This window comes from Harmonia axyridis, chromosome 1 (genome assembly GCF_914767665.1).
Source record: "Harmonia axyridis chromosome 1, icHarAxyr1.1, whole genome shotgun sequence".
Lineage (NCBI taxonomy): Eukaryota > Metazoa > Arthropoda > Insecta > Coleoptera > Coccinellidae > Harmonia > Harmonia axyridis.
In genome coordinates, this window is record NC_059501.1 from 23,278,934 (window position 1) to 23,297,427 (window position 18,494).

Below are 18,494 nucleotides of genomic sequence, written 5' to 3' on the forward strand. Positions count from 1 at the left end.
CCGAAACAGATATTGAAATTGTGTATACCACTCCAGAAGCTAATTCTATTTTATGAGCTAAGTGGTGATCTGTGAACCATCACAGAAAAATCACTATTTCAATTCAGAAAAATATATATTCTGATTATTGTAGATGTAGTGTTTGATACCTGATTATGCACCTAACCTTTGAATACAAATTCAATTCAAATTCAAGAAAAAAAACAAGTAATTTTTCATTATTTATTTTTAACAATGGATTGTTTTTTATTTTTGTTGGGTTTGTAGTATTTAACAATCTTTCTTTTATCCTTTTCTTTGACCTCCATCGATTTTTTCATAGTATCAATAGCATTCTCTTTTGATTCTGAATTATTATCCAATGAAAGATTCATTGAGGCATAGTTTCTAATTGCCCCTTTAGGAAATATTGGTTTCTCTAATAAACTGGCAAGTAGCTTTTTCTTGATATCATACAATTTCTTACACTTTGATCGGTCTTCAGAGTCATGTTTCAGCGATCTGAAAAATAAAAAAAATTGGTACTTTGCCCTAAGCCATTCTAAAGATGTGATTTTTATGATAATGATAAATATACATACACATTGTCAATGATTATATCCATTTCTTTGGCAGCTTTTTCGAACCATCCAATTTCGGCACTTGTTTTTCTAACTTGCAATTGCAACTTATCAACTTCTCTTGCTAAATTGACCCTTTCCTTTACTGCATTCAAATAGTTTTGTTCAACAGGAAAATTTGGTAAATCTTCACCTGAAAAACGAACCATTACCATTGAATTAAAAAGTTTACCAAGAAAATATCTGATTTCAAATTCGACTACATATTAAATTGAAAGACATATATTTTTGATTCTTTCATTACCCTTTCAAATATTGTTTAAAAAGGCTATATTTGGAAACCATCAGACTACTTTTATATATTTTTCTGTTAAAATTTTCGCTTTTGAATCAACTGAAAGAAGTGGAAGCTTTGTGATTTGAAAATCACAATGAAATTTTAAAATCTACAATTGCATAATGCATTTCAGATAATCCTAGCAACTTTGGTTTGGTGTGTCCACACATTCTTTCAACATTCTTATCTGATTTTGTTGAAATTAGGTATGAGTAATAGATAATGTAGATAATTGCATACAAGGGTGTGCTTTCAGTATATGCAAACGTGAAATATCTCAAGTTGTATCTGTGCGATAATAATGAAAATTAGTATGGGATGTTTCGCGTTCCAGTTGTCTGATTTTGAGGATATTTGAAGAAAGATGGGTATTTGAGATAGGACATTAACAACAGGTTTCATAAAACTTTGATTGACTGATCAACTCATTGATTGTAGTTTGAAATCTATGAAAGTGTTAAAAATGAACTGTAATTGAAGACAGAAATGATTTGATCGAGTAAATCAACACAATAAAAGTTTTATGATATCCACCATTAGTCTTTCATAGGAATTTTAGCTTATTTGACATAAAAAATGCAACACTAAGAAGAGGTTGCAATGTTTTGACCAAATATGGCAGGTTGTAAAATCTAATCTAATATGACGTTTTACTTGTTACAATTGAAATTATTTGGTATATTTCTTAAGACTATTTCGGTATTGTTTTTGGTTGCAATTCTTTTGTTTTTGTGCCCTGAGGCTGAAATTATGACTAGATTTCAAAAAAGCGAAATTGATAGACAACTGAGAAAATTTGACTGAGGTTGCATTTTTTGATTACTTGAAGGCGGTTTGGCATTTAGAAAAATTGCTAATTGTCTCAACCGTAACCAATCCTTGGTAGTATTATGTTATTATGAATGTTCTAGAGAAGGTGAAGATGAAGAAGTGGACAACCAAGGCCGAAAAATGAAATACAGGAAAGCCATCTTCGATTGATGATATAATAGACCAATTTACGAGGCACTATGAAAGCCCACCCAAGTAGTAAAACCCCATATTCTTCCATACCTTCTGCAGCTAGAAAACCCGATTTTTCAAAAGGATAATGCTTGTCTCCTCAAGCCATACTATGAAGCACAGGCAAACGTCAATAACTTGGTGTAGATACCCAGATGTCACAGAGTATATTTTTTATATGAGATATTAGGATTGTTGATTAATAAAAATGGTTTTCTTACTTTTGTTGAGTGTTCTGCAGACTCCTATATAATTTCTAATCTCAGAAGCATCAATAATCAGAAGAGTGAGTCCTTCTTTAGTTGCTCTAGCAGTTCTTCCAGATCTATGCACATAACTTTCACTGGTACGTGGTGTTTGATAATGAAGGACATTGTCTACACATGGAATATCCAGTCCCCTAGCAGCAACATCAGTTGCTATCAAAAGAGAATTATCTCTATCCCTGAACCTACAAAAAAAACATTCTTTTAAATGTAAAAATTTTCATTTAAACGCTAATCAAAACCGAAAAAAAAACAAGCAAATTTTCTTACACATAAGAAAAAGAAAAATAGACAGTAGTGTATTTTTTTTGACCCTATCTATCAATCAACCCCTATCAATATCATCCTCATAGGAAGAAGTTGTACTGAGCAATTTTGCTCTTATGGAATATTGGTTAGGATTTGCTTTTCCTGAATTTCTAAATGTTCTTGAAATATCAATGCATCTAGCAGATTCAATGATTACATTTTCATTGCAAGTAGCTACTAAAATAATATGGCATATTTAAATAATTTGCATGATTTAGCTAATCCCTCTAGGACCAAGAAAAAATAGATATCATTTTTCCTTGAAAATATTTTTATACTCACCTTTCAAGATTTTTTAGTCGTTGCTTCTGCTGCATGGAAGCATGAAGAGGAAGTGGATGGCAATCCAATAAAGTCAGAAGTGTTGTCAAGCGTTTGACACAGCCAATTGAGTTACAAAATATTATAGTTTTACCAGGGTGTTTCTGAAGAAAATAATAGACATAATAATCTTTTTCTTCTATTAAACAATTAATTTTTCCTTCAGATAGATTATTTGATAAACCTAAAAACAAAAATTTTAATTCTAATCCCACTCTCAAAAATTGTATTTATAATTTACCAATTCCTTTAGTTATATCGACTACTTTGGGGTCTTGAATACCTAAAGTATCTATAATTTTCTTAAGTTTTTGGGCAGGCGTCATTTCAACATTTTTCTTATAACGTTTCATTTTTTTCAGAAGGTGTTTTGGTAAATCATGAGTTAATGTGAGTGTTGCTGAAAAGACAAAATTCTGCCTGATTTTTTTTGCTTCTTCATTTCCATTTATTTTCTCTAAAATAAGTTGGAGTTCTTGAAAATGCCCCTTCTCAAGCATTCTATCAGTTTCATCTATAACCAGGAATCTGAAATTGAAGATATATTGAACTTTGTGTGGCAATAAGTGGAAAGCCTTGATTTTCCATCATTAGCAGAAAAGGTATTCTATGAAAAACTCTAAAATTCAATAATTAGAATCTCAAAATAAACTGAATAAAATTACCTTATTCTATTAATATCTAGAAGATGTTCATAACCTAACTGCACCAACTCCCACAATCTTCCAGGTGTAGCAACAACAATCTCCGGTGATTTACTCAACACTCTTTCTTGTTTCACTACTGCCATTCCTCCAACTAAAACTGCTATCTTGATACCTGTAAAGTATACGATGTAGTTACGATAATTGAAACTCTTCGTTTCTATGTGAACGAATATTCAATATCCTTGCTTTAATATTCTCCTTGCTTATCATGAATATGAAACATTGCTTATAATTTATTATGTGTTATTCCATAGTTTAAACAGTTATGGTATAATTGCTTGAGGGAATTGTTCAACAACAATATAAGATCATTATGGAGTTTGCAAAATCTATTCTTCTCCTTTCTCAACCAATTTACAAAATAAAATATATACATATAATATGTATGTATATGTTTTTCTAACCTACCTCTCCTAGGAGTCTATGAGAGATGTGGGCTGTGTACGCTTTGTTACTGTGTTCCAACTCCATTTCAGGAGCAGAACTGTTAATATTTTATCCAACATTGAATGGTTGGATAGTCCCCCGTAACCAGAAAAAAAATTTCCCTTTAAATTTTCAAGTTAATTATGATGAAAAATACATTCAGTTCGGAGCAACAGGACCCTGCATTGCTTGTTTGTTATTAAAGGCATTTATATATATATTATGCTCTGTAGTTGTATCACATTTTCAATAATTAAATCTATTACTATACTTGAAATACAGTGACTCAATCAAACACAGTGGCGACCATTCGTTCAAATTGAGCCTAAAAATGGCGAACCATATGGCTTTACCATAGAACTTAATACAATTAACTGAACTGAACTGACACACGTCAAAATTGAAATTATTGGACCTGATAGTATTTGATAACGATCGTTCATTAAAATTCGTGGTTAAGAGTGCTGTGTAGAAATTAGAGTAGATTTTCCGTGATTATAAGTAACGCTTAGCTTGTACCATATAGTTTCCAAATTGGAAGTATTACTCACACTCACATAATATAAACTCTAATTTCTCCACAGCACTCTTGACCACGAATTTTAATGAATGCTCGTTAAATAAAAAAAAATGTATCTAACTGAAGAATACTAGTTACTTAATAAAATGAGTCTTACAATTTGGATAAATCCCAAAAATCAGGTAAGCAGAGAATGTAAACAAAAAGCCGCCATAATTAGGCTCAGCCAATCAAAAACAAGACCATGTGTCACTGGTAACTTAAAGGACCAGCAGAGTAACAATTCATTTGATTGTCAAGTCTCAACTACCCAAAATAAAATATTTCCTCACCTGTGTATTTTGCTACAGCTGTTAAATGATTTTTTATTTGAATGGCCAGTTCTCTTGTTGGTGTTAAAATGACAGCATAAAGTGGACGATCTTCATCACCTGAAAGATAATACATTAAAGAATTTCCCATTGATTTCAACAGAAGGAAATAATAACTAGAAATTAGTTGGTGATTAATTGAAAATATTTTCATTCAAAAAATATATCCTACTTGTTTCTGATTTCATATGTATGATTGAATTCAGTATTGGAAGTCCAAAAGCTAAAGTTTTTCCACTTCCTGTTTCAGCTGCTCCTAATATGTCCTTTTTGCCTAAAATGAATAAATATTAATTAGAAGAAAACAAGACATTAGCATTTTTCTAATTACCGAAAATTGCTGCTGGAAGAGTAAGAGATTGAATTTCAGTTGGATGTTGGAAACCCTGATCTCTTATTCCATTCACGAGATGTTCTGAGAGGCCATATTCATTCCAAGCCGTTGTTTCAATATTTGATTCTTCACTGATTTCTTCAATTGTTGCATCTGATTTAGATGGAACAGTAACTGATTCACATTCTTCAATTGTTGCATCTGATTTAGATGGAACAGTAACTGATTCACATTTTTTTGATTTTTTTCGCTTTTTTCTCAATGTAGGATCTGGTACTTCTTTGGATAGTTTACGTTTCCTGGTCTTAAAGTAAATGAAATAAAAATGAACTCAATTAACTAAATGACTACTCATGTTTTTTTCACAAATGAAGTAATGCTTATATTAAGTCTCTGTAATCATTGAAATCAAATATTTCTACACTCTTTAATAGTATATTTACCTGATTATTCAGAAGCTCGTAATCTGTACATTCTTCTATTCCTATCAAGTCTTCGAATCCTTCATTGAATGCTGATCCATCGATTGCAACAGGTTTCCATTGTTTAGCATTTCCTTTTTTGAGTTTCATTTTCGGAATAATGTCGTATCTAAGTAAATGAAAACGTTTTGACGATCATAATATTTTTGACTCTTGTTTCGTTATTTTTTTTTGAGGTTAACAAAATTAGAGGTTACATGACTTTGAGTTAAAATCATAGACAAATGAAAAATATTAGGTCTATGGTTAAAATACAGATTTATGTTTTTCTTTTATCCGAATGGTGTCCGAATTCATTTCATTGTCTTGAGAATGAACATATCAAATATGTTTATTTTATATATATTTATTTCATATTTAAAGTTAAACATTATGTCCAGCGGATCGAACTTTAGAGACACTACTGATACACATTCATCTCAGAACGAATGAATTTTTTTCTCAGGGGACCCCACTACGCTGTCAAAGATAGGCTCAAGAGTTATCCTAATGATATTTCAAAAATTCCCTACTCCTAAAAGAAAATCTTGCTGCGCGTAAATCTTAGACCTTATATCAATTTAGGTCTATGGTGCAAATCAATTAATATTCTCTGGTGCACACATTCATAGAAACAATTTGTAAAGTTGAATGTAAATATTAACCCAAAAAACCTTTTTGTCATGACGTTGTTTTTATTTGTTTTTTTGGATGTTTAGAATGTTGGAAAATGTTTATGTTTAATTCACATCGAAAATGTTGGATTTCCTTCATCTCCTTCGAGGAAGAATCGGTAAATATTCTTTGAACAATTTTTGGGTCATTGTCTCATTGGCATTCAATAATAGTTTTTTATGAGGAGTGTGAATACTTTTAATGATAATTTAAATAATTGGGCTCTTTTTCCGATATTTAATAACAATCAAATTTGGGTATTATATTCACTGTTTTTTATCTAGAGAAAACAAGGTAATATTTCATTAATTAGCTCTTTTCATTAAAAATATTATGTTCACATGGTAAAAAAAAATTAATGTGGACCGACTACAAATTGACGATAAGCAGTTTATAGTATTCTTGTATAAGACATGTTCATTGAAATAACGTGTGAATAATTGTTCCATTAATAAGTGTTTTATTGTGTAGTTGATGTGAATTGACTGGTTGAATATCTTGATAACTTGAAAAAACATTCGTAGAAATAATATTGTTAATTAGGTATTTATGTATAATGGTTTACATCAGTTATTACCGTATAAAATGAATTTATGCAAAATATTGTACAGGGGTATTCCAAATTCCTACGTTTTACGGGGTTTCCCTGTAATGAGTAGAGTAGCGATTCGTTTTTACCGACACCGCTATCGTTACTTTTTGTGAAACCAAAAATCATACAAACAGATTAACTCTGGCTACAGTCTCATTTTCAGATATCGACTATATCTCCGCTAATACAAATTATATTGGAATGGGTATTTATAGATATGTTCACATAGCATTTAATTGTTTACTTTTACTTTTTTTTCCAGGTGTAAAAGTTTTTGAGATATTGATATAACTCACTTTTCCCAATGAAACATTCTATATATTTTATTTTCAGTCTGTTCTACTAATTGCAAGCTTTTTGAAAATACAACACATTCGTTTTAATTTTACTCAAATGAAGCTACAATATGAATTTTACTACTTATTTTTCTTTTTTGTTTATGGGTAGTCATGATAAGGCGAATAATAAAATAATCATTGCAATTTGTTTCATAATTTGGACAAATATTTTTGTAACGATTAAAAAATAGTTTATTGATAGGCGAATAGGAATTACATAACAAAAACGTAACCAATTAAAATTGAAAAAAATGTATAATGTCTTGTCTGTAATACGTCACTAAGGTTGCTATGGTTACTCAAGGTGACCAAGAAAAAAGTAGTAACATTCATATTTTGCCGTCATATAAGAAAATTAATACCTATGAACTGTGTTTTATTTTATTATTATTACATTAAAAAAAGAATAACTTATATTAATATCTCCAAAAAAACCGGAAGTAAATCAGTATGTGACTTAATTCTACGTGAAAATATCCATAAATAATCGTTTCAACTATTACAATATATTCCGTAATAGCCGAAATATAGTCGATGTGTGAAATCAGAAAGAATTGAGAAGTAGAAGTAGCATAGAAACCATAAAAGCTAGAGCGAATATGTTGGTTGAATCTTTTGATAATTTGATTTAATCAAAAAGTGGCATGGTGTCTCGAAAATCGCATCGCTCTATTTCTACGAATTTGGGACATACTGTATCGGGTGGCACAAATTCGTTGTCTAGTGAGTAGATGTCAGAATCCTTTTAAGCTAAAAAAAAGTAATGGCACATTTTCGAGCTCGATTCTCGAGAGAATTAATTTGGTGAAAACCGCAACCTTATAAATTCAATTGTTTTCAAGCTATGAGAGAAAATTGGAAAATGGCTTGGAATGAAAAGTGCTCATAACTTATTTATTTCTGGTGTTCTAAACATGAAACATTCTAGGGTCTTTTTTCAGTAGAATCATTTATTTTATTGCAATAAGTTTTGAAGTTATAATACAAACTTGTTTTTTTAAATGTAAAACAAAAATTTATATAAAAAATAAAATAATTTTTTCCCTTTTCAAAAATATATGACATGATATACAGGATGATTAATTGATAAATGGGCGAAAGCAAAGGGTAGATAGAGGACACTGAGGTGAGTCAGTCTATTTCTCTTCATAATCAAGATACAGAGTGTTCTATTGATTTTGTAAATTTCTTCAATTATCGAACCGCTTTCGAACCACCCTATTATATATTTTCATCATATCATATTTGGTACGTTTATTCTCTGCAAAAACTACTTCATACAAACATAGCAACTGAATTTTTTTCTGATCCGACCTAGGAAAAATAAATAAATTAGATTCAACCCAAAAAAAAACACCCTTTATAAAATTTCTTGAATTTGATAGGATATACAAATAAAGGAGAAAAAACTGAAGGGAACAAGATATTTCTCGAACTTCCGCGATTTTAATCAATAAATCTGATATTAATAGGAAAAGTTCAGAAGTTAGAGTTGGCCTCGACTAATTTTCAGGTGGATATTGCGAAATAAAAGAATTCTATATAGATGTTTATTTAGCCATGACGCAAATTTTTAAAAATCACATATCTGCGCCGAACCAAATCTTTTTGCTACAAAACACTCCCATTCCCAATACAGGTTTTTCAAATTGAGATATGTTGTTCTTTAAATGGGAGAAAGGAAAAAATCTATCGATGTTAAATACGGAGACCTTGGTGGCCACCGAATATTTTAATTATGTAATCACAGAGTTTCATAAACAGGCACTCAGTTGATTTACCGTGTGAAACTGAAACTTTTGATGATTTTTTAATTTCATAAGAAATTTATATGTCTTTAATGTTATGTATTTTTGAAAAGGAGTAAAACCGGATTTATTTGCTCTAGAAATTTTTATGGTTTACATTTGGGGAAACAAGTTCGTATTATAACTTCAAAACTTGCATAAAAATTAATTACTCTATTGAAAAAAAAAACTTGTAGAATGTTTTTGTTTCATGTTTATAACACCAGTAATAAGGAAGTCATGAGAATTTTTCATTTGACGCCATTTTCCAATTTTCTTTTATAGCTTGAAAACCGTTTAACCAATAAGGTTACGGTGTTCACCAAATTAAGTCTCTTAAAAATCGAGCTCGAAAATGTGCCATTCATTTTTTTCTAGCTCAAAGTGATCCTGAGATACCCTCAACTAGTTGGGACACCCAATATAGTGAAGTTGATAGTATACTTACGCAATACAGACAATCTAACAGAATTCCATGTCATCAAAACAAAAGTGTGTAATAATTAAATGTACATGTAACTGTGTGTATTACATAATTGTCAATTATTGCAATTTCATATTGCGTTAACAATTTTTAATACTTAATTGTTTGATAAATTCCTCATTCACAGAGTTTCAAAAATTGATAGTCTGCAAAATAGCTAATTCCACTTTTATTCATAGCTACATTCAATGTCTGATAACGCTGCTATTTTTACAAAGTGGGTATTTATTTTCTTGATCTACAGAATAGGCAAATACAACCAAATTCCGAATCCTTAATTGAAATACCCAAAAATTCATAATTACGCAACTGTTAGGACTTGATACGTTTTGAGTTTGAAAATTGTATGGTGAATATTTGTTTTTGGTGGAAATCAATTTTCAGTTACCAACTGTTGTTTCAAATTTGGTTGGCGTTAGCCCACCAACTAGGACCACCCGGTATATCCTATTTCAAAATCCTCCCGTTGGGGAGGATTCTGAAATAAGATATACCGGGTGGTCCTAGTTATTCAAGATACATTGCTACGGCCGCTATGAGCAGTTATATGAACTATTCATTCTTCAGAACATTCACGAGTATATTCTTAAACTATATTCGCATATAAAGGGTCTTCCACTTAAGAAGAGAAGAATTTTTTTTAAATATCTCAATAACTCTGGAAAATTAATGACCACTTTTTCAAAATTTTTTGAATTACTCGGAAAAAACTAAATTTTTAATGACCTATTTATGATGATAAAAAAAGCAGAAGAATAATGAAAACATTCAATTCTCGTAATATTATCAGTAATTTTATCAGTCTTGAGACTTTGCCTATTCGTATTCGTCTCAAATATGAATTTCAACAGTTGCAGATATTATTATTGTATATATAATATTATGTGTATGATTTAATAGGGGTCTAAAGGATAAATATATTATATTATAATTATTACTGTTCTGAAATGTAATTCGAATTTAATAGAATTTCTAAGTGTCTGAACACCTTTATATTGAAAAGGGTTTTCCGATAGGAATGATTTTATTTATAATTTCTTTTTACATTTCTGGTGTAATTTGTGTTCAGTAAGTAATGTCATTTAATCATGGAAAGAAACACACTTCAACAATGTTTAGAAATATAGAAAATCAGTGTTCATTTGTGAAAACTGAGAGAAAGGACCAGGTAGCAGCCTAATGGAAAAATTGTCATGTTGTAATAATTGTAATGTTCTGTATTTTTCGTATTTTGTAGAATATGACCTCCTGAACAAGAGTCCAAATTATCGTTTTAGAGATATAGAGAAAAGTTGGCGCTTTAGAATGGAATACCCTATATTTTTCAACAGATTTTTGGCCGTATTTTTTCGAAAAGCATCCCGCTACCGGCTTTTCAAAAATGTTATCACTGTCCAGGCGCGGATCCACGGGGGGGGAACTGGGGGAACGTTCCCCCCCCCAAATGGCCCAGGCACCTCTTAAATTTTGCCGGCCCTCCTAGAATTTGACATACGAAGGATCGAATAATTACAATATCATGAAGAATTTCACCTTCACTACATTTTGTGGAAACCCATATTAATGAACGGCAAAAAAACGATGAAAAAAATGACGTCCCAAAATGGCGGAAGTGTCTGGGATCCACATTTTCAGTGTTTTGAGTATCTAAAAGTTCCCCCCCCAAAAGTGGGGCCTGGATCCGCGCCTGTCACTGTCATATAAACCATGAAAATTACTGAAAAAAAATTTCAACAATTATTCGAATATCTCGAACAGAGACCAAGATATAGCGAAATATTTGAAACAGTAATTTTTCAGGAACACTTTGTAACTCGAGAACGAAGCGAAATATTTCGTCGGCTTATTGCCAAAACCAGATAAGTAACATTTTGTTAGTTTTGTGTAAATGAGGTTTGAAAGTTTCTGGCTCCAATAAAACAACTTCATGAAAAAAAAACCTTTAATGAGTGAAGGAATTTAATGCCAGAAATCAGGAAAATTTGGTTACGAAAATGCACTTAACGCAAAAATCAAAAAATTGTACTTATCTTATTTTGGCAGTAAACCGACTATTCACGATCTGATTTCTGAAATCTTATTATTTCGAAAAAAAGAGCTCGGGGATCCTTGAAGATTTTTTCTCTGAGTCTTAGTTCTCGAAGTGCTCTAAGTGAGCACCTAATTTGGGACACTGTAGAATACAAAATTAATAAAAAATCCACCCGTCTAGAGCTTTTGTCGCCAGCTAAAGGGGAGAAATTCTGAAGAAATTGCTATATCGCTTTGTTCCTTCTAGCTCAACAATACGATCCATGAATTTTTAAAACAAAAAACAAGGAGACAAAATTATTTCAACACTTAAGAACATATTAACACGAAAATTTGAAAACATGGATTGTTATGATAACACCGAATACAACATTTTTTTAGCAAAAAGTCCCAGCATTTTTACTTTCGTAGTTATGAATATACTTTCCCATATGGTTAGATATCACTATCATCAGGCACCTTGGACGCGGAGGACTTGGGTTGATGTCCACCGTGAAACCATCATTATTGCTTTGTTAATCACTCTTTTCAATGATTTGAGATAGGTACTTTACTCTCATAAAGCGTATTGCAAAATTTGAGTACACATATAAAATATTGGAAATAATAAATAAAAGAAAATAAATATTAAATACTTTGAGTTCTCCGTGGACTCGGAATAGTAGTAATCACACTCTTGCAAGGGCGTAGATCTTTTTTTCTTGGGGCTAATAAAAAAAAATAATTGCAACACGTTTACTCATCTCTAATGTTAGAAAAAGAGGTTTGATAACGAAGTTTGAATCACATTACTCTAAAAAAAAATTATTTACAATTCGATTGTTCTTACTTTATACTGGGTTTTCCTAAAATGGAGTTGCGAAGGAAATTGAGAGATTCCTTGGATAATTTTAAAAATAAAAAGTGTTTTCGCTTTGTTCACGAGATACAGGGTGTTTCTGGTAGGGTCGTACTTTTTAGTGATGTTTATATCAGTTTATCGAATCTTTATTAATTTTCGCAACAGAATGGGTAACTAAGTACCAAAACATATATGTAATTAATTTATTCATCGAGGCTTACTGGATGTTTTAAATAATTTGGATTTTCCTTAGGATTACTACCGAGCTATTTGAATTTTTTCTCGAAATCGATAGCAGATACGACAAAACTACAACAAACCAAAAAGTGTAGTACTAGACCAGAGTTTTTTTGACATTTTTTTAAAGTACCAGTGCTTCACCAAAAAATGGTTCTGGAGGAAAGAAGCAGGTACCCTTCCAGAAAAAATATCACCCTGCAGATTTCTATATAAAATAAGCATATCACAAGATGAAAACTTTAAATTGAAATATCTATGACAATTCAAGATGAATATCTTGAACTTTATAAGCGGTATCTCAAAAACAAATCGTTTGCGGATTCATTTTATAGGACTTTTTTTTTTAATGATCCGAGAATCTGTAATTTTCATTTGTACCTCCAATTTAAGAACACCGTTCAGATATGATCAATTCAAAACTGATATCTGCACAAATAAATTGCAATGTGATTGACACACAATAAATTGTATAACACAGCTTAGACAACTTTTCGATTCGAATTACTCAGTTCAGTTCTTGGTAACTACAGTATTGAAATTTGTGACGAAAATGATAAAAAAAAACCGAAAACAACGGGTGATGGCGAATGCAAAAATCACAGATGGCAAATAAGGGGCGACACCGACAAAGCGGAAAGATAAAGGAATAATCAATAAACCTCGGACATAGACGTGCTTGTAGTGCAATAAAAGTATTCATCTTGAAAACGATATTAAACTCCTAAACCAATTTTTTACTGTCGTGTCGATTTCAAAAGAAAGTATAATGATTTTTGGTTCATTTTATGGAAAAATTTTCGTTTTCAGCCTTAGTGAGAATTCTGAAATTTTATATTTTGGAAATCTGGGGGGGGGGGGGGAATTACCACCAGAACCCCCCCCTCATTTCTAAGCCCTTGCACTTTCGCGCGTGTTTTTTCAATAATGATTCTTTCAAATATTCACACTTTACATTCCATGATATTTAAAATAAAATATCGTATGCCGTCTACAGTTTTATTAAGACACTAATTCGTTATAGTGATGAGATATGCAGTGCACATAAAAAGCCCTTTCACGCTTCCGAATGGTGAGGTCGGGATCATCACGAACAAATAGTTCCACGTTCTCTTCTGTTCTCAATAAGCCTGGGCGAAAATATCAAACCATGTCCCTATGCACTAAACTACTTTGAAACTCTCCACTTTGCCTAATTTTCAAAGTGAAAAATAATGCTATTGCACAACAATATGCGTTAAGCAATGCCAAGGCCAGTTGTACCAAACTACTTTGCAACTTCTCGCCGACTTTTCAAAAAGTAGTTTGGTGGAATTGGCCCTATATTGTGAAATTCGTATCGTTTTTAAAATTTAATCTCATTTTCGAAATAATACCTTCAACTATTATCACTTTATTTGTTTCAGTGGACTACATCGATATCGACTTAACACTTTGGCTAACATGGTGTCTAACCCCATTGATAGTAACATTTTTACTTCCGTTGATCATCGTCATTTTATTTTACTTCACCGCATTCACTTTGTACATATACAAACTCCATTGGAGAAATATAAAAGACACGCTTTCGTCTGGAGATAGATGGACTGCAGCAAGAAAGTTCGTTGGAGCTATTTGGGATGCTCATGGCTGGATTTGGCATAGTAAGATGGTTTAATCAGATTTGAGATGTTGTAGATAGAATACAATCTCGATAAAAAAAAACTGTGCCCTTTAATCTTTGAAGTACAAGCTCTTTCTGTGATCTTCTTCCTTCCACTTATGCAAACATTGAAATTCTCATCGTTCTTTCTATTTTCATGTAACCTTTCTATAACTCTGGACCACTGGACCTCACCTAAATGATGGCTTATGAATATCAACATTCTGTCAAGAAAGTGCCATTTTGTTATTTTTACACCAGGTCCAGGGTTGTTCGGGTACACCTGCAAACCTTCTGATTGCTATGTTGGTATTACTTCAAACTTCAACCAATCCTACAATAATTAATTACTTATCAAGTTATATGCTTCTATCTTCATTTATGGTATCCTAAACCTTTTTTTATCAACTAAATAAATTATTTTTTTTTAGATTACGAGATAGAAGGATGGGAGAATATACCAGACTCGGAACCCGCACTTATTATTTATTACCATGGAGCCATTCCAATAGATATTTATTATTTTTTAGCCAAAGTTTACTTAAATAAAAACCGTATGGTGCATACAGTAGCTGATAATTTTTTATTTAAATTCTCAGGTAAGCAAGCTAAGATAATTTGACACTGTCAAGTTAGGTATCTAGAAATACTGGTGTGCCCACTCACTCTTGAAAAAGTTTAAGATAGAACTGGTGACTGTTGAAAGGACCAGCCTTCTTGGATTTTAGGGATATTCCAGGTACTTCACATAATTTCCGCATGTTTCATATATCGCCCTCATAGAATTACGCTGTCGTTTCCATGGATGACCATATCATTCTATAGCCATCGTATAATATAGAGTATACCGGTAATTTTTTTTGAGTTGAATCAGTCATAAATCTCGAAAATGAAACATTTTACTAAAAATTATTCCGAATAAAAGGTTGATGATGGTTTTGAGGAGGAAGTACATCTGCATCTATGTACAAATAAATTTTTATCATTTACGAACAAATTTTTATTGATAAATATTAAAATTTTACAGGTTTTGGTATTATAGCAGATTGCATGAAGGTCATACCTGGAACAATACAAAGTTGCGCCAATCTTCTTAAAGAAGGAAATATTATAGCAATATCTCCAGGAGGTGTATATGAAGCTCAATTTAGTCGAAATTATAATTTAATGTGGAAAAAACGTTTCGGTTTTGCAAAGGTAGCGATTGAAGCTAAAGTGGTGAGTTTGGAATCGATCATTAATTTTTATAGATTCATAACATCTGATTTCTTTTCAAATTGTTGTTTTGTTTTATATTTGGTTTTTTGAATATCACATTTAATCTGAAAAATTTATCTATCATTCATATATTTGTCAGTTAAGTTAATTTCGTTCTTTCGGTTAATGTATAATTGATTTTTTGAGTATAAGACTAGTAACATTGTATAAAGATTACATATTGGGATAATAAGAGAAATTAATACAATTTTACGTTATAACAGTGCAATCTATGAAGAATTCAGAATATTAACCAGAAATCCATTTGTGACTAAAGTATATCATATTTATAATCACTGTTATGTAATCTATTCCTATATAAGCAATCTCTTTTGGGAACTACGTAGGAAGTGAAAGGATCATGAAATAAAATCTGCCCTACTGGCTTATTATATTGAGGTATGCTATCTCATTGCACGCCATGGATGATAGTGTCATGTATTTTTAAACATTTTCGTGAAACAGCAGTTGTCCCATTATGTAGTTTTTGTTGGAAACTTGTACAATATTTTCTAAAATAAAAAAATGGTATCTAGTGAACTTGGTGGATTTATCCAGAAATAAGTAATCTCTTTATTATTTTCATGTATATAGAAAATCATTCCGATGTATACCGAAAACTTGAGGGAAGCTTTCAGAACAGTGAGCATAGGACGAAGAATTTTTCTCCGATTATATGCGCGTTTTAAGCTGCCTTTTGCACCAATTTATGGAGGATTTCCTGTGAAACTTGTTAGTCATATTGGCAAACCAATTGATTATGATCCAAATTTAACTCCTGAAGAACTACAAAAGAAGGTAAACGATGATTTATAGTCAGCTGATAAAAAAAGTTGAAGAAAAAATATTCAGTAAGATAGGCACATATCATATCTTGACTTTTCTAATGTCATTTGTGTTCAGTATGTTAGCCATTAAGTCATGGGAAAACACGCTTCTTCAACATTTAGAACTTTTTGAATTGTTTTATTAAAATATTAGTGCTCATTTGTGAATGCTGAAAGAAATTTAATTAGAATTCATAGATGGCATCAATCAACTCATTATTTGTTGTATTGTAGACAAATTTGAAAGTGTTACCAAATACGGCTCAGGACTTGGTAGTGGCATTCTTGTATCATATGAAAAATATTCACTTTCAAATATTTCTGCAATAGCACTACTTGTTTGTTTTTTTTTCATTTTCATAAATTCAAGAGAGAGGTTACAATATCTGTTTTATTTAATTCATACAATTTTCTTTGCAGGTTGGCGATTCTCTAACAGAGTTAATTAATAGACATCAGCGTAAACCAGGAAGTATTTTGATGGGACTTATGGATAGAATACCGTACTTTAGGAAACATTTCCATCAAAAGATTAGTCATAATGAGTGAAAATGATATACGTATTAAAGAACAAAAAGTTTCTGTTGATAATTAATGACCAATTCACTCTATGGGTTAGGTTGAAATGAGCTGTAGAATATAGTGGTATTCTTGCTTTATTATGAAATTTTAATATTTTATAAATTTGATGATAAAAATACTCATGAGAGAAAAATAAATTAAAATCTTTATTTTATCGTGGCAGATGATATTATTTATACCCTAAAGATTAGAACCCTTTTTAGTTTGGGAGGAAAACAGCATTTGTTCATATTCATATCCTGCAAAAATGACCCGCGCTTGAACAACATTATATCAGATGATTTTTCTCTGAAAAAAAATGGAATGAAATGGAATGGTTATTTTATCACGGCAGATTATATTATTTATACCCTAAAGATTAGAACCCTTTTTAGTTTGGGAGGAAAACAGCATTTGTTCATATTCATATCCTGCAAAAATGACCCGCGCTTGAACAACATTATATCAGATGATTTTTCTCTGAAAAAAAATGGAGTGCACCAAATAATAAATTATTATTTGGTGCTTTATTTCATTACACAAAACCACAAGAGTTTTTCACGCTATAGGTCAAAATGTTTTTATTTTTTTAATTTTGAGTCAGAGGTGGTCCCATTCGATAAGGTTCGACTCACTGAGCTGCAGGGGGCCACAACAAATACTGTATGCATTCCACATTCGGCAGATTACACTAATTTGAAGTAATTGTGACTTTTCAATGGTCAGGAAAATTGTGGTATAAATTGAAAAACTTAATTAATGATCTATTACAAGGCCATCCTTCAACCAAATAAGTATGAAGTGACTACTACTCTGCAGTGGCGACGCCAGCTTTCAAAAACAGGGGTGGCCGGATTTTTTTTGGGAGTGGGGGGGCAAATTAAATCGAAATTATAGTTCTGCTAATCTTGCAATTATTTTAACCTTAGTATGTCAAATTTTAGTTGAAATCATTTATAACGCTCACAATTGCGAGTGTCTCATTTTCACTGGATATAAGAGCGAAAATAAAGTTATTACGGGTTTGATCCTGCATCACATTATTGTGAGTGTTTCTGTCAACAGTGTTGCGTATGCATTTTACTAGGAAGTCGGTGTTTATTTTTATTCCAGACACTGTGAAGTTGTGTGTGTTCGTGTCCCTGTTGTAAATGGCATCAAGAAGTAGGCACATATTGAAAAAAATTTTTTTTTGTATTTAAAACAATGCAAAATTGTTGAGGATGCCCCATAGATTTATTTTAAAGCTTGATAATAAAATTTGAATAATTACTTCACATACTACAGTAGAGTTTTGAAGGAGTAACACAATTGTGAGGGCCAGGAGTGAACCATTAAAAAAATTAATAGGAGTCTGCCGTCGTGTTGATCTTTACCAATTCAAATTTCTTAATTTTTTCACAGAACGAACTGAAAAAATCGATCCTAATAGATTGGCGAATATTCCTGATGAATTATTCGAACTTCTGGACGAGATTGGTTCAGAATTTGAAGACGATGACGTTTCCAAAACATGGTTCCCAATTAACTATTTGTTAAGAGTGATCGAAGAAAGTGAAGTACAACCCGAATTGCGCACATCTTCTTCTTCCAGAAGTATTGCAACGT

General features: G+C 31.5%; 2 protein-coding genes across 2 annotated transcripts; one reads left to right on the forward strand and one right to left on the reverse strand.

The window, feature by feature from the left end:
- Window positions 1–208: 208 nt before the first annotated feature.
- LOC123688829 (ATP-dependent RNA helicase DDX24) lies at window positions 209–5,843 on the reverse strand. The gene is made up of 10 exons (XM_045627554.1): window positions 5,597–5,843; window positions 5,151–5,457; window positions 4,992–5,093; window positions 4,781–4,879; window positions 3,461–3,614; window positions 3,037–3,323; window positions 2,757–2,979; window positions 2,121–2,350; window positions 582–753; window positions 209–501 (listed from the first exon to the last, which is right to left on the reverse strand). The coding sequence occupies exons 1-10, from the start codon at window positions 5,723–5,725 to the stop codon at window positions 219–221; spliced, it is 1,986 nt and encodes a 661-aa protein (XP_045483510.1). The 5' UTR covers window positions 5,726–5,843; the 3' UTR covers window positions 209–218.
- A 397-nt stretch (window positions 5,844–6,240) lies between these two features.
- On the forward strand, window positions 6,241–17,061 carry LOC123688777 (transmembrane protein 68). Its single transcript, XM_045627438.1, has 6 exons — window positions 6,241–6,407; window positions 14,006–14,242; window positions 14,673–14,840; window positions 15,269–15,459; window positions 16,093–16,296; window positions 16,746–17,061. Exons 1-6 carry the CDS (start codon window positions 6,371–6,373, stop codon window positions 16,872–16,874), a joined length of 966 nt encoding a protein of 321 aa, XP_045483394.1. The 5' UTR covers window positions 6,241–6,370; the 3' UTR covers window positions 16,875–17,061.
- The last annotated feature ends 1,433 nt before the right edge of the window (window positions 17,062–18,494 follow it).

Coding starts and splice junctions, on each gene's coding strand:
- LOC123688829 (XM_045627554.1), bottom strand. CDS start 5,725: ATGAAACTCAAAAAAGGAAATGCTAAACAATGGAAACCTGTTGCAATC. Junction 4,880..4,991: donor ACATATGAAATCAGAAACAA/GTAGGATATATT, acceptor ATTATCTTTCAG/GTGATGAAGATCGTCCACTT. Junction 754..2,120: donor CTGCAGAACACTCAACAAAA/GTAAGAAAACCA, acceptor TTCGTTTTTCAG/GTGAAGATTTACCAAATTTT.
- LOC123688777 (XM_045627438.1), top strand. CDS start 6,371: ATGTTGGATTTCCTTCATCTCCTTCGAGGAAGAATCG. Junction 14,243..14,672: donor TCATGGCTGGATTTGGCATA/GTAAGATGGTTT, acceptor ATTTTTTTTTAG/ATTACGAGATAGAAGGATGG. Junction 14,841..15,268: donor TTTTTTATTTAAATTCTCAG/GTAAGCAAGCTA, acceptor AAAATTTTACAG/GTTTTGGTATTATAGCAGAT.